The sequence below is a fragment of the Mixia osmundae genome (assembly GCF_000708205.1).
Source record: "Mixia osmundae IAM 14324 unplaced genomic scaffold scaffold_1, whole genome shotgun sequence".
Taxonomy (NCBI): domain Eukaryota; kingdom Fungi; phylum Basidiomycota; class Mixiomycetes; order Mixiales; family Mixiaceae; genus Mixia; species Mixia osmundae.
The window spans coordinates 272330-283257 of NW_014575563.1; the positions used below are offsets into that span (position 1 = coordinate 272330).

Consider the following 10928-nt stretch of genomic DNA (forward strand, 5'->3'; position numbering starts at 1 on the left):
TCGGCAGGACAGATGTCCGGCGCGGCGGGCGAGAACCTCGAGGGCGCCGCTGGCGTTGGCGCGAACGGTGCTGGCTCACTCGGAGCATCGGGCGCAGCAGGCCAAAAGGCAGATGGTGCCGCAGGTGTTGCTGGCACTGCGGCTGGCGGCGCTGGCGCAGCAGGTGGTGCTGGAACTTCCGGCGCAGGCCTCGCAGGCTCCGCCACTGGCCAGACTGGCGCAGGTGCTGGTGCGACCAACACTGGCGCAGGCGGCGCTGCCATCTAGACTCGTCCACTAGCTGTTTATTATGCATCTGGCTCTATCGCATTTCTTATGCATCTTTGCGAAGTTGACCTTCCTTGCGAAGCTTCATGCTTTTACCAGCAGCTGCGGCGCGGATCTCGTTCTTGCGCTTGTTGATCTCTTGACGCTCTCCGAACTTATCTGCACTCAGCTGGAGTAGGGCTACCCTTTTCGCGGTAGAGACCTTGTTGAGGTCCTCCAGAACAGACTCTTCGTTCATTTCTAGCTTGGCCATCCGGATTCCAGTGCGCTGCTCCACTCCGTCGACACAGTCGACATCGCCCTCTGTGACGAACGAAACGCTGACACCCCCTCGTCCTGCACGAGCTGTACGACCGACCCGATGGATGTAGTCGTCAGGATTCCTTGGCACGTCGTAATTGAGGACGACATCGACTTCGGGTATATCGAGCCCCCTGCTGCCCACATCCGTCGCTACAAGCAAGGGGACGGCTGATGCTCGAAAACGACTCAATGACGCTAGGCGATCTCTTTGGGTGAGATGCGAATGCAGGGCGGTATTGGGTATGCCGAGTTCGGTGAGCATGACGGAGAGTTGAGCTGCAAGTCGACATCGAGAAGCAAAGAGAATGGTCTGAGGTAGGGGCTCTCCCTCTTCATCACTTTCTTGCACAGGTTGCGGCTTCTTTCCGTGCTTTCGGTGGGGCTGCTTCTTCGGCTCGACACGAACACGCTTGCGTGGCCTCGCATGCTGACCTGTGAGCGCGGACATATTCTTGAGCAAGGCATACAGGTACGTGTCCCTCACTGTGGTCGGAATGAAGACGTAGAGCTGCCTCAGATTCTCAGGCGTAGCTAGTCTGCAAATTAGATCAGCTCGTGCGCTGGCGCTGGACAAGCGACAGTACTCTGCTTGCGCAAGGTGCACAAAGGGCTCTTTCTTGCCAGATTCGGGCGTCTTCTGCTGGAGCTCCGTGATAGCATCTGTGACGGTAGCAGTGAACAGTAAGGTCTGACGCTCTTTAGGCAATGCTGCGAGTATGTAGCCCAGCTCGTCTGCGAAAGTCGGATTGAGCATCCTGTCGGCCTCGTCCAGCACCTGTAGGATCATCAGCTCGAGTCTGATGCAGGTGGATGTGCGCGTACGAGGAAGCGCAGCCGAGCAAAGCTGAATTCGTTCTGATTCGAGCGCATGAGGTCGACGAGTCGGCCTGGCGTAGCGATGACGACGTGAGGTCTTGAGCGGAGCGCAGTCGCCTGAGCCATCATGTCGAGTCCGCCGACTACGACTGTGGACTGCAAGTTGATGGGTGTGCCCAGAGCCACGAACTGGTCTGCAATCTGGAAGGCAAGCTCTCTAGGAGCGTGTCGTTAGCGACTTTGACTCGACATTCAGGGCAGCATTCTGGCTTGCCTTGTAGGCGTCAGTACGAGCGCAAAGATGCCGTACGGATCTTCAGCGAGCGCTTGCAAGATTGGCGTGGCGAATGCGATGGTCTTGCCTGAACCTGTCTGCGCCGAGCCAATACAGTCCCTGCCTTGGAGTATTGGCGGTATGCAAGCCGCTTGGACTTCTGTTGGCTTGCGGATCGACATGGAGTCGAGTGCCCGGCACAGAAAGGGCTCGAGACCCAGCGAGTCGAAGGACATGGCGCAGAGGGCTCGCTGAATGGGTCGCAGAGTTCGAGTCGAGCAGTCGCCAAAATTCTTTGAGCCAACTGTCGAGCTGAACTTGTTCGCAAGGCACGCAGGCAAGCATGGCAGGACGAATGCCGATGGGCATGGTGCGTGTCTTGCATGGAATGACACTCTATGCTGACGCTTCAACATACGCAGGGCCAGCCGACAGTGATCGTGCTGAGAGGCAAGCTCCTGCTGATGTTGCTCTCTCTCTCTGCAAAACTCATGTATGGCCATGCACAGAGGGGACCGATACATCGCAAGGTACACCGCAGCTGCTGAGCAACATCAATGCATGCATAGCAGTCGCCAACACGGTCGCCACGACGCTCGGTCCAAGAGGGATGGACAAACTCATCGTCGACGCAAGAGGACAAGCGACCATCTCGAACGATGGAGCAACCATCTTACGCCTGCTCGAAGTCGTTCATCCCGCCGCGAGAACGCTTGTCGACATCGCGAGAGCACAGGACGCAGAAGTGGGGGACGGCACGACCTCTGTCACCCTCCTCGCTGCCGAGTTGCTCAGGGTCTCCAAAGAGTTTGTCGAGGAGGGCGTCAGTCCTCATGTCATCGTCAAAGGCTATCGGAGAGCCGCGCAACTTGTGCGTACGCCTCTGATGGGCTCAGCCGAGCTCACCAAAGTCGTCTCATCACAGGCCGTTCAACGCGTCAAAGAGCTAGCCGTCAAAATTGACAAGACTGATGAGACGTAGGTTGCCGCCACCGTGGAGCGTGCTGCGCTGACTAGGCCCTTCTTGCAGCCGCTTCCGAGACCTTCTCATGAAATGTGCAGCAACCTCGATGTGTACGTTTCTTGACAAGTGCTCAGTCGCGTATTGACACGCTCGCAGCTTCCAAATTGATACATTCACAGAAGCCTTTCTTCTCAAACATGGTCGTCGACGCCGTTCTCACCTTGGATCAAGTCGATCTAGACGAGAATCTGATCGGCATCAAAAAGATCCCAGGTGGGGGCATGCAAGACTCGCTCCTTGTCAGGGGCGTTGCGTTCAAGAAGACTTTCTCGTACGCCGGCTTCGAGCAACAACCAAAGTCATTCAAGAACCCGAGCGTGCTATGTCTCAATGTCGAGCTCGAGCTGAAAGCAGAACGAGATAATGCCGAAGTCAGGATCGATCAGGTTGATGTGCGTTGTGCCGGCAGTCTGTCAGCTCTCGCAAAAGCTGACCATTGTGGCACATGCAGGATTATCAATCGATCGTCGATGCAGAATGGCAGATCATCTACAACAAATTGGAAGCGATAGCAGCAACGGGTGCCAAAGTCGTCCTGTCTCGCTTACCGATTGGCGACCTGGCCACCCAATACTTTGCAGACAGGGACATTTTCTGCGCAGGTAGAGTTGCACAAGATGATCTGAAGCGAGTAGTGCAAGCCGTCGGAGGGCAGATCCAGAGCACGACGAGCGATATACATGAGAAGCATCTGGGCAAATGCGCGACTTTCGAAGAGAAGCAGATCGGAAGCGAACGATTCAATTTCTTCGAAGGCTGTCAGGGTGCAAAGACGTGCACGCTCATCCTCAGAGGTGGAGCTGAGCAATTCATTGCCGAAGTCGAAAGGAGTCTGCACGACGCTATCATGATCGTCAGACGAGCGATAAAAAACAACGCTGTCGTTGCCGGCGGTGGTGCGATCGAGGTGCGAATCGTTTCCATCGGTGCTGGACGAACACTGATCCGTGACAAACAGATGGAGATCTCAAAGTATCTTCGCGATCACTCGCGCACGATTGAAGGCAAGCAGCAGCTCATCATCGGCGCATTTGCTCGCGCACTCGAGATCATCCCACGACAGCTCTGCGACAATGCGGGCATCGATGCGACAGATGTGCTCAATAAGCTTCGCATGTTGCATGCTCGTGGCGATACTTGGGCGGGTGTCGATGTAGAAAATGACGGCGTGGCGAACAATATGGACAAATTCGTCTGGGAGCCCGCACTCGTCAAGGTCAATGCTATAGAAGGTGCTTCGGAAGCAGCAACGCTCGTGCTCAGCGTCGACGAGACCATTCGCAATCCCAAATCGGAGACGCAATCGGGCGGTCCTCAGATGCCTAGAGGTGCAGCGCGAGGTGCAGTACGCGGACGAAGAGGTCGTGCGTAAACTTGTCGATATAGCAAGCAACGTATGGGATACAACATGCATGTTCTGTCCTAGCCTCTTGGTCATGTGCACTGCCTCTTGACGCTATCTCTCGTGCAAGTCGATCTCTGCAGGTACCTGCTCCGGCGCCTTGACCGTTCTTTGCGCAAAGATTTCCTGAGAATCGCAGGTCAGCGCTTCATCGGCCGCCAAGGTAGGTCAGCATACAGCCTCGTGCTTGGCTAGCGCTGCTTCTCGCTCTAGACGCATGTTCCTCACGCCAAATCCGAACGCAACTCCACCTATGTGATCGTCAGCCTGCTATGCATTTCCGAGGCTTCCGTGCAGCTTGCCATAGATCGTGAGTGCTGCTAGTGAAGTGACGACTGCTCGATGAGCAATGTCTGCCGCTGCTAGTCCCCCTAGCATCTTCGCTGGTGGCTCTCTGATGTGCGATAAAGGAGGGGTACGGCGGGGCAGATGTGTCGATTGCCAGTCGCAAATTTCTTGCCGACGTCAAGTTTTGACATCAAAGACCCTCCCCGCTTGTGCACCACTCGTGCGGCAAACGCAGCAGCTCGGTATCTAATCAGCTCGCTCCGCTGAACAAGATGGCCGCTCGAGGCATCAAAGCTATTGCGCCCGTGCCGACTGCGAATGATTTCTTAGGTGAGTTGCTCTGTCGATGTACAGAGACTCCGACTGACCACGCATGACACACAGACATCGTATTGAGCGGTACCCAACGCAGAACGCCTACTCAGATCCACAAGGGCTTCAAGATCTCCCGCATCCGGTCATTTTACATGCGCAAAGTCAAGTTCACTCAGCAGACATTTGATCAAAAGCTTGGTGCAATCCTCGACGAATTTCCCATCCTTGACGTGAGTATGACTCGTCATTACTTCTCGCACACAGAGACTGAGCTCGCGGCCGTTTCCCAGAACTTGCACCCTTTCCTGTCGTCTCTACTCAATGTGCTCTACGACAAGAACCATTACAAGCTAGCGCTTGGTCAGCTCAACACTTGTCGCCATCTGATCGATCAGGTCGGCAAGGACTACTTGCGCCTGCTCAAATTCGGCGACAGCATGTATCGCTGCAAGCAGCTCAAACGTGCCGCGTTTGGAAGGTGTGCCGTGTCTGCATGTACACGAAAGTCAAGAGCTGATACGATCTACTCGACAGAATGGCAACGATTATGCGGAGACAGAAGGATTCGCTCGCCTATCTCGAGCAAGTTCGTCAGCATATGTCGCGTCTGCCCGCAATAGATCCTACCACGCGCACGCTGCTCGTCTGTGGCTATCCTAACGTCGGCAAATCGTCGTTCATCAACAAGATCACACGCGCAGACGTCGATGTGCAGCCTTATGCCTTCACGACAAAGTCACTCTTTGTGGGACACATGGACTACAAGTATCTACGGTGGCAAGCGATTGACACGCCTGGTCTACTCGATGCAGTGCGTCACGTTCAAGTCTCCGGAGCTCGCTGTGCTCATATCCCCTTCTAGCCGCTCGAGGATATGAACACGATCGAGATGCAAAGCATCACCGCGCTCGCGCATTTGCGAAGCTGTATTCTGTTCTTCATGGACCTCAGCGAACAATGTGGCTACACTGTCGAAGCCCAGGTAAGCGAGCTGCATCTCAACATGATCGCGCTGACGCGCTTCGCGCTTCTACACAGTGCAAACTGTATCAATCCATCAAGCCGCTCTTTGCAAACAAACCCGTCTTCATCGTCATAAACAAAATCGATGTCACAAAGCCAGAAGATCTCGAGCCAAGTCGTGCTGCTTTACTCGATACGATCCTCAAAGGCGACAACGTTCAAATGCTCAAGCTGTCCTGCTTGTCGGAGGAAGGCATCATGGAAGTTCGCAATACCGCTTGTGAAGCTCTGCTTGCCCACCGTGTTGAAGGCAAGGAGAAGACCAAGCGTGTAGAAGCGGTAGCAAGTAGGATCAGAGTTGCCATGCCGAGAGCAAGAGACGAGGTCGAGCGGACGCCGTTCATTCCTGCTGGCGTTGCAACCCGACCCAAATATGATAAGAATGATCCTGCTCGACGACTGCTCGAAGTTGACCTCGAGGAAGAGTCCGGCGGTGCCGGTGTCCATTCCGTGGATCTTAAAAGTAAGGCTGTGTTCGCGACTCCGCTGATCACTGCGCTGACGGGGACCCCTTTGCAGAGAACTACCTGCTCAAAAAGGACGAATGGAAGTACGACGTGGTGCCAGAGGTCATGGATGGCAAGAATATTGCCGACTTTGTTGATCCTGATATCTTTGCGCGACTGGAAGAGCTCGAGAAGGAAGAGGAAAAGCTCGAGGCGGATGGCTTCTATGCGAGCGACGAAGATCTCGATTCTGACGAAGAAGCGATAACAACGACTGCCAAAGACATTCGATCACGTAAAGATCAGATTCGTCTGCTCAATACCCAGAAGAACAAGCTTCAGAATAAGCCTGTCATTCCTCGTGCGAACAAGAGACGTACTCTCAGCGAGATGACGGCTGACCTGCGCAAGTCGGGTATCGACCCGAGCACGCTCGAAGAGAGAGCTAAATTACTCGCTGCCGCGAATGCTGCCAGTGCCAAGATTGGCAAGCGTAAGAGATCTGAGAATGCTATGGACGTCGACGACGAAGATGCGTGGGAGGACGATGACGCGATAGAGACAGATCAAGCTGGCCCAGCCAAGTCCAAGAAAGCGAGAGCGACGGTCGCAGCAGTCACTGCAGGCAAGCGACAGCCTGTCACTGATCGTCGCAAAGCCGGTATCAAGGAGAGTCAACTCGATGAAGCGAAGAAGATGCGTCGTCTGGCGGAGCGCACGCCAAATCGGATGGCCCGCGCAGGCGAAGCAGATCATCGAAATGTCACAAAGATGCCGAAGCATCTGTTTGCTGGCAAACGTAAATCAGGCAAGACTCAACGCAGATAGACGACTGTTCTTCATTGTGGCCTTTGTATTGGACTGTGCAACCTAGTGTGCAATGCAACATGATTTGATACAAGCATCTTGACATGGATTAGTACAGACCGGCCGTGGACTCTATCCGCCTCACTTCTTCTTCCAATGCGCGGTTGCCTTCGCTGACCCAGAGCACATACTTCACTGCCTGTGATAGCACGACAGATTTGCTCGCGCCTGCACCCGCTTCGCCTTTCCTGCCTCTACCTCTACCTTTGCTCTTTGCTTTGCGTGCTTTGCGCTCGTCAGCTGTCAGATTGGCAAGATTGGCGTCGGGCTCTGCAGAACCGATGGACAGGCCGGAAACGCTCTCTGCTGCTTGTAGCATCTCGACGAGCTCTTTGAAGCCACCTCTTATGAGCGTCCGCCTCTTCTGCTCAGACACGATACTGCCGTTGGCTTTCTTGAGGGAAGCTTCCGTCTGACCGGCAGATCGCGAAGGGGAAGCGTCCGTGCTGGGTGCTCGTATGCGAGCAAGAGCGGCATTGGGACGCCAGTAAGGACCCGTTGGTCGGGCGGTCTCTGTACTGGAGGTCTGACTACGGAGAGACGGTCGCCGCACTCGTGTCTTGGCAGGCGAACAGGGTATCCGTGGCTTCTGCTCGTCCTCGATATCCATGCCTCCTTCGGCATGATCTGTCCGTCTGTACTTCTTCACACGCGTCGCATCGACCGGGCGCGCGCTCAGATCCTTGAGCGAGGCAGAGCGGGGTAGCTCTGTGGATGGCTTGTGCCTCAGATGCAGACGCTCAATCTCTTCGCCCAATTGTGTACCTTCTTGCGAGCCCGGCAGACCGGAGGGATCGTCTAGCTTGGGCAGATCTGGGGGCAAGTCGGGATTGAAAAGAAAGTCCTGGTTGACTTCGAGACTATGTAAAAAGTCGGAGAAGAGGGCCTTCTCGGATGGATCGAACAAGTCTGATGGTTTACCCTGAGGTGCCTGGCCGCCGAAGCTCGTCGGGGGTAGGCCGAGAGGCATATCGCGCGGCAAGCCGTCCCTGTAGCTCGCATCGAGTAGGCTCATGTCAAACTCTGCAGAGCTCCCTAGCAGGAAAGCACTGTCGTTCGGCAGGTCTTGATCCATGGGCAAGTCAGGCAGCGAATACTGAAAGTCTGTTGAGCCACATCAGTAGATGAGCAGACTGCGCATCATGCAAACGACCGACTGACCCTCGTAGGCGACAGGCATAGGCATCAAAGGGGGCCCCTCTGCCTTTGGCGTGATGTGAGAGGCCATGTAGTGGTCGTGCGAGACGGGCGTGATGCTCAGCTGACGCCCTTTGGCAAGTGACGCCCTCGATGCTGCGGCTTCGTTGGACAGCGTTGCAAAGGCATCAACGAGCTGCCTTCGGCCGTCTGACGAGCCATTCGGTGGTAGCTGCCACTCGTGCAGCTCTGGCGGCCGCTGCATCTGCTCAGACGCCTCGTGATGCTGGGGCAGGGCGGCCAGCCGGGCTAGACCGTGGTGAGCGCTTGAGCTTGCCAAGTCGCGCCAAGCAGCGGATCAAGCATCATCACCGACTCGTCAGCCTCCTCATGTGCACAGCGACCACGCCCAAGCTACTCGTCAGCTCCTGAGCTCCCAGATGAGGCTATCACTGCTATGGCTGTGCTTCGCTGCAACGTGCCAGGCTGCGCAGCTTTTGGTCTACACTCGCACGGCAGGCTACAGGCACGAGTCTATCCCGACTGCAGTGGCTGCCATTGAACAGTTTGGTCGAAACGCCTCGACGGGGCTCTACAATGTCGTCAACAGTGAGGATCCTGCAGTGTTCAACACGACAGCGTCTCTGCTTGAGTACGATGCAATTGCCTTTCTATCAAAGTGCGCGGCCATCCCGCGCTATGTAGCCTTGTGTCTCATATATACCGACCAGCTCGGATGAGATCCTCGATACGCCAACTCAGAGAGCCAACCTGGAGGCGTATCTCTTGGCTGGCAAGGGACTCATAGGCATTCATTCTGGAAAGTCAGCGCATCCGTCTGCTGGCCAAGTATGGACCTGCGCTCAAATCGTCAGCGCAGCGCTGCTCTCTTCGATGTACCCTTCTTCGGTACCGCCCTGGGCGCATTCTTTGACTATCATCCGACATTGCAAGAAGCCGTGCGCCTTCTTGGTCAGTCTCCATGGTCGTGTACACTCTAAAGGAGGCGCAGACATTCGAAGTTCTCGACTCGGATCACCCTTCGACAAGCAACCTGCCGCCCGTCTTATCATTCGAAGAGGAGGTCTACCAGTATCGTAGTGATCCACGTGCGACGAACGTCACGCTCCTGCTCACTGTCGACCCTGCATCATACAGCGATCCACAGAACGGCACACGACCGTACTATCAAGGTGGCCAACCTCATCCTATTGCCTGGTACAGAGACACTCCTCTCGATCTAGGCAATCGCACGAACACAAATGGTCAGAACGGTACAGATGGCACCGTTGTACAACCGGGCTCCTTTATTGCTACAGGTCGGACGTGGTACACCAGCCTGGGCCACCTGACAATGACGTGGCAAGACTCGACATTCTTGTCGCACGTCCAAGGAGGCATCAGTTGGGTCTTAGAGCTCGATAGCTCCTCGTCGACGAGCAGTAGCACGACGAGCATGGGTACAAGCGTCGCTGCGACTTCATCGCCAAGCACATCACCTACCGCTGCATCCACTTCCTCGTGAGCGCGACGGGCTGTCCTCTGGACGAGGCTGATTGTGCGACAGACAAAGCAGTGCTGCCGGGCTTCTTGCAACAGAATTAAGCATGGCCCTCTTGGCGGTCTGCACAGTGTTGTCACTCTCTATATGATACGAAACATGATGTAAACGTATACAACAATATATGCTCATTACAGCTCTGTCATCGTCGAATGACGGGCTTGTAGTTGCCATGAGAGACAGCGACACCGGAGCCACGCCCGACAAACTTGTTGCCTGTGATGTGCGTCTTCTTCCCGTTGTTCTCAATCTCTCGAGCTTTCCTTGCGCCAATGTCGACCGCTCGTACTTGCGTCGTCGCCTTTGTGATCTTGACCGGTCGAGAACCGACGTACTTGCCTATCCGCCAAAAGTGGTGGTCAGCCAGTGTCACGTTGAATGAGTCATAGCGCACCATTCATGGTCTTCCAGGCTTTCAAGAAGTCGTCCGGATCAGAGTAGCTCACAAAGCCAAAGCCCTTTGTCTTCATCGTCGTTTTATCTCTGACGACCTTGGCCTTCACAAACGAAGGATACCCGGCTTCTTTGCCAAACGACTTGAGCAAGGTCTCGTCATTGACATCGTTACCCAGATCGCCAATGAACAGTCTGAAATGAGCCGGATCCCACTCCATGAGCGAAGGATCCTCCCAGACTTCGCCTGCGCCCTTTCTCAACACCGTCGTTCTCGCCTTGCCCTTCATGGCCTTGGTATACTTGTTGGATGTGACGAACGATCGGGCAGCTTCTGGCGTATAGATCGACTGCTGAGCTGCCAAATCTACATCGTACCCTCCCGTGATGGCTTCCGAGGGGTAGTAGGAGGTCACTGCAGCCTGATGTTGGGCCGAAGCAGAGGTAGACGCAGAAGCAGACGAGCCGTCGTATTGGGGATAGGCGAAGGAGGGATCCACTGCTCCACTGGAACCGCCTGCCGACTGCTGCTGCTGTTGTTGCCAAGCGTACCACCGGGCATAGTCCTCTGCAGTGTATTCAGAGGCCATCGTACAGGAAGCTTGTGGCAAAGCGAGCAAGAGCCCTGTCAGCCCTAGGCTCGTCTCGTCTCGCGACTGAGCTGAGCCGAGTGGGGCAAGGCTATAAATTGGAATTGGCACTCGATTTGTGATGATCTGTTGGAGGCAAGCCCAGCCTGCTATCACGTGACCCATTTGGGTGCCTTAAGCCACCGCGGTTGTACCGAACATAGATTGACTAATCGGTTGCCT

At 55.3% G+C, this 10928-nt stretch overlaps 8 protein-coding genes across 8 annotated transcripts; 4 read left to right on the forward strand and 4 right to left on the reverse strand.

Moving 5' to 3' along the window:
* Positions 1–1938, reverse strand: L969DRAFT_83780 (uncharacterized protein). The gene is made up of 4 exons (XM_014715089.1): positions 1661–1938; positions 1393–1603; positions 1155–1345; positions 1–1106 (listed from the first exon to the last, which is right to left on the reverse strand). Exons 1-4 carry the CDS (start codon positions 1894–1896, stop codon positions 314–316), a joined length of 1431 nt encoding a protein of 476 aa, XP_014570575.1. The 5' UTR covers positions 1897–1938; the 3' UTR covers positions 1–313.
* L969DRAFT_20841 (uncharacterized protein) lies at positions 10–307 on the forward strand (the record flags this gene model as incomplete). The annotated part of the gene is made up of 1 exon (XM_014714946.1): positions 10–307. A coding segment is annotated over one exon (296 nt), but the record flags the coding sequence as incomplete, so codon positions are not given.
* L969DRAFT_83781 (uncharacterized protein) lies at positions 1553–4114 on the forward strand. Its single transcript, XM_014715090.1, has 9 exons — positions 1553–1607; positions 1665–2030; positions 2083–2110; positions 2170–2531; positions 2586–2638; positions 2691–2734; positions 2781–3076; positions 3136–3591; positions 3643–4114. Exons 2-9 carry the CDS (start codon positions 2004–2006, stop codon positions 4054–4056), a joined length of 1680 nt encoding a protein of 559 aa, XP_014570576.1. The 5' UTR covers positions 1553–1607; positions 1665–2003; the 3' UTR covers positions 4057–4114.
* Positions 4046–4517, reverse strand: L969DRAFT_83782 (uncharacterized protein). The gene is made up of 3 exons (XM_014715091.1): positions 4389–4517; positions 4264–4337; positions 4046–4212 (listed from the first exon to the last, which is right to left on the reverse strand). The coding sequence occupies exons 1-3, from the start codon at positions 4462–4464 to the stop codon at positions 4141–4143; spliced, it is 222 nt and encodes a 73-aa protein (XP_014570577.1). The 5' UTR covers positions 4465–4517; the 3' UTR covers positions 4046–4140.
* Positions 4518–4646: 129 nt separating this feature from the next.
* On the forward strand, positions 4647–6986 carry L969DRAFT_43817 (uncharacterized protein; the record flags this gene model as incomplete). The annotated part of the gene is made up of 7 exons (XM_014715092.1): positions 4647–4704; positions 4759–4919; positions 4980–5167; positions 5224–5500; positions 5552–5671; positions 5728–6175; positions 6232–6986. The coding sequence occupies 7 exons, from the start codon at positions 4647–4649 to the stop codon at positions 6984–6986; spliced, it is 2007 nt and encodes a 668-aa protein (XP_014570578.1).
* An 88-nt stretch (positions 6987–7074) lies between these two features.
* Positions 7075–8427, reverse strand: L969DRAFT_43917 (uncharacterized protein; the record flags this gene model as incomplete). Its single annotated transcript, XM_014715093.1, has 2 exons — positions 7075–8129; positions 8187–8427. The coding sequence occupies 2 exons, from the start codon at positions 8425–8427 to the stop codon at positions 7075–7077; spliced, it is 1296 nt and encodes a 431-aa protein (XP_014570579.1).
* Positions 8428–8602: 175 nt separating this feature from the next.
* Positions 8603–9814, forward strand: L969DRAFT_43198 (uncharacterized protein; the record flags this gene model as incomplete). The annotated part of the gene is made up of 5 exons (XM_014715094.1): positions 8603–8841; positions 8894–8986; positions 9043–9121; positions 9175–9683; positions 9730–9814. The coding sequence occupies 5 exons, from the start codon at positions 8603–8605 to the stop codon at positions 9812–9814; spliced, it is 1005 nt and encodes a 334-aa protein (XP_014570580.1).
* Positions 9815–9865: 51 nt separating this feature from the next.
* Positions 9866–10706, reverse strand: L969DRAFT_91400 (uncharacterized protein; the record flags this gene model as incomplete). Its single annotated transcript, XM_014715095.1, has 2 exons — positions 9866–10062; positions 10118–10706. 2 exons carry the CDS (start codon positions 10704–10706, stop codon positions 9866–9868), a joined length of 786 nt encoding a protein of 261 aa, XP_014570581.1.
* Positions 10707–10928: the final 222 nt, after the last annotated feature.

Excerpts from the sequence above, each read along its gene's own strand:
- L969DRAFT_83781 (XM_014715090.1), top strand. The coding sequence starts at position 2,004 with ATGGCAGGACGAATGCCGATGGGCATG. Across the intron at positions 2,639-2,690 it reads ATTGACAAGACTGATGAGAC|CCGCTTCCGAGACCTTCTCA; the intron begins GTAGGTTGCCGC and ends CCCTTCTTGCAG. Across the intron at positions 3,077-3,135 it reads TCAGGATCGATCAGGTTGAT|GATTATCAATCGATCGTCGA; the intron begins GTGCGTTGTGCC and ends TGGCACATGCAG.
- L969DRAFT_83780 (XM_014715089.1), bottom strand. The coding sequence starts at position 1,896 with ATGTCCTTCGACTCGCTGGGTCTCGAGCCCTTTCTGTGCCGGGCACTC. Across the intron at positions 1,604-1,660 it reads CTCGTACTGACGCCTACAAG|AGAGCTTGCCTTCCAGATTG; the intron begins GCAAGCCAGAAT and ends ACACGCTCCTAG. Across the intron at positions 1,107-1,154 it reads GTGCACCTTGCGCAAGCAGA|ACTAGCTACGCCTGAGAATC; the intron begins GTACTGTCGCTT and ends TCTAATTTGCAG.
- L969DRAFT_83782 (XM_014715091.1), bottom strand. The coding sequence starts at position 4,464 with ATGCTAGGGGGACTAGCAGCGGCAGACATTGCTCATCGAGCAGTCGTC. Across the intron at positions 4,338-4,388 it reads AGCAGCACTCACGATCTATG|GTGGAGTTGCGTTCGGATTT; the intron begins GCAAGCTGCACG and ends ACGATCACATAG. Across the intron at positions 4,213-4,263 it reads CGCTAGCCAAGCACGAGGCT|GAAATCTTTGCGCAAAGAAC; the intron begins GTATGCTGACCT and ends TGCGATTCTCAG.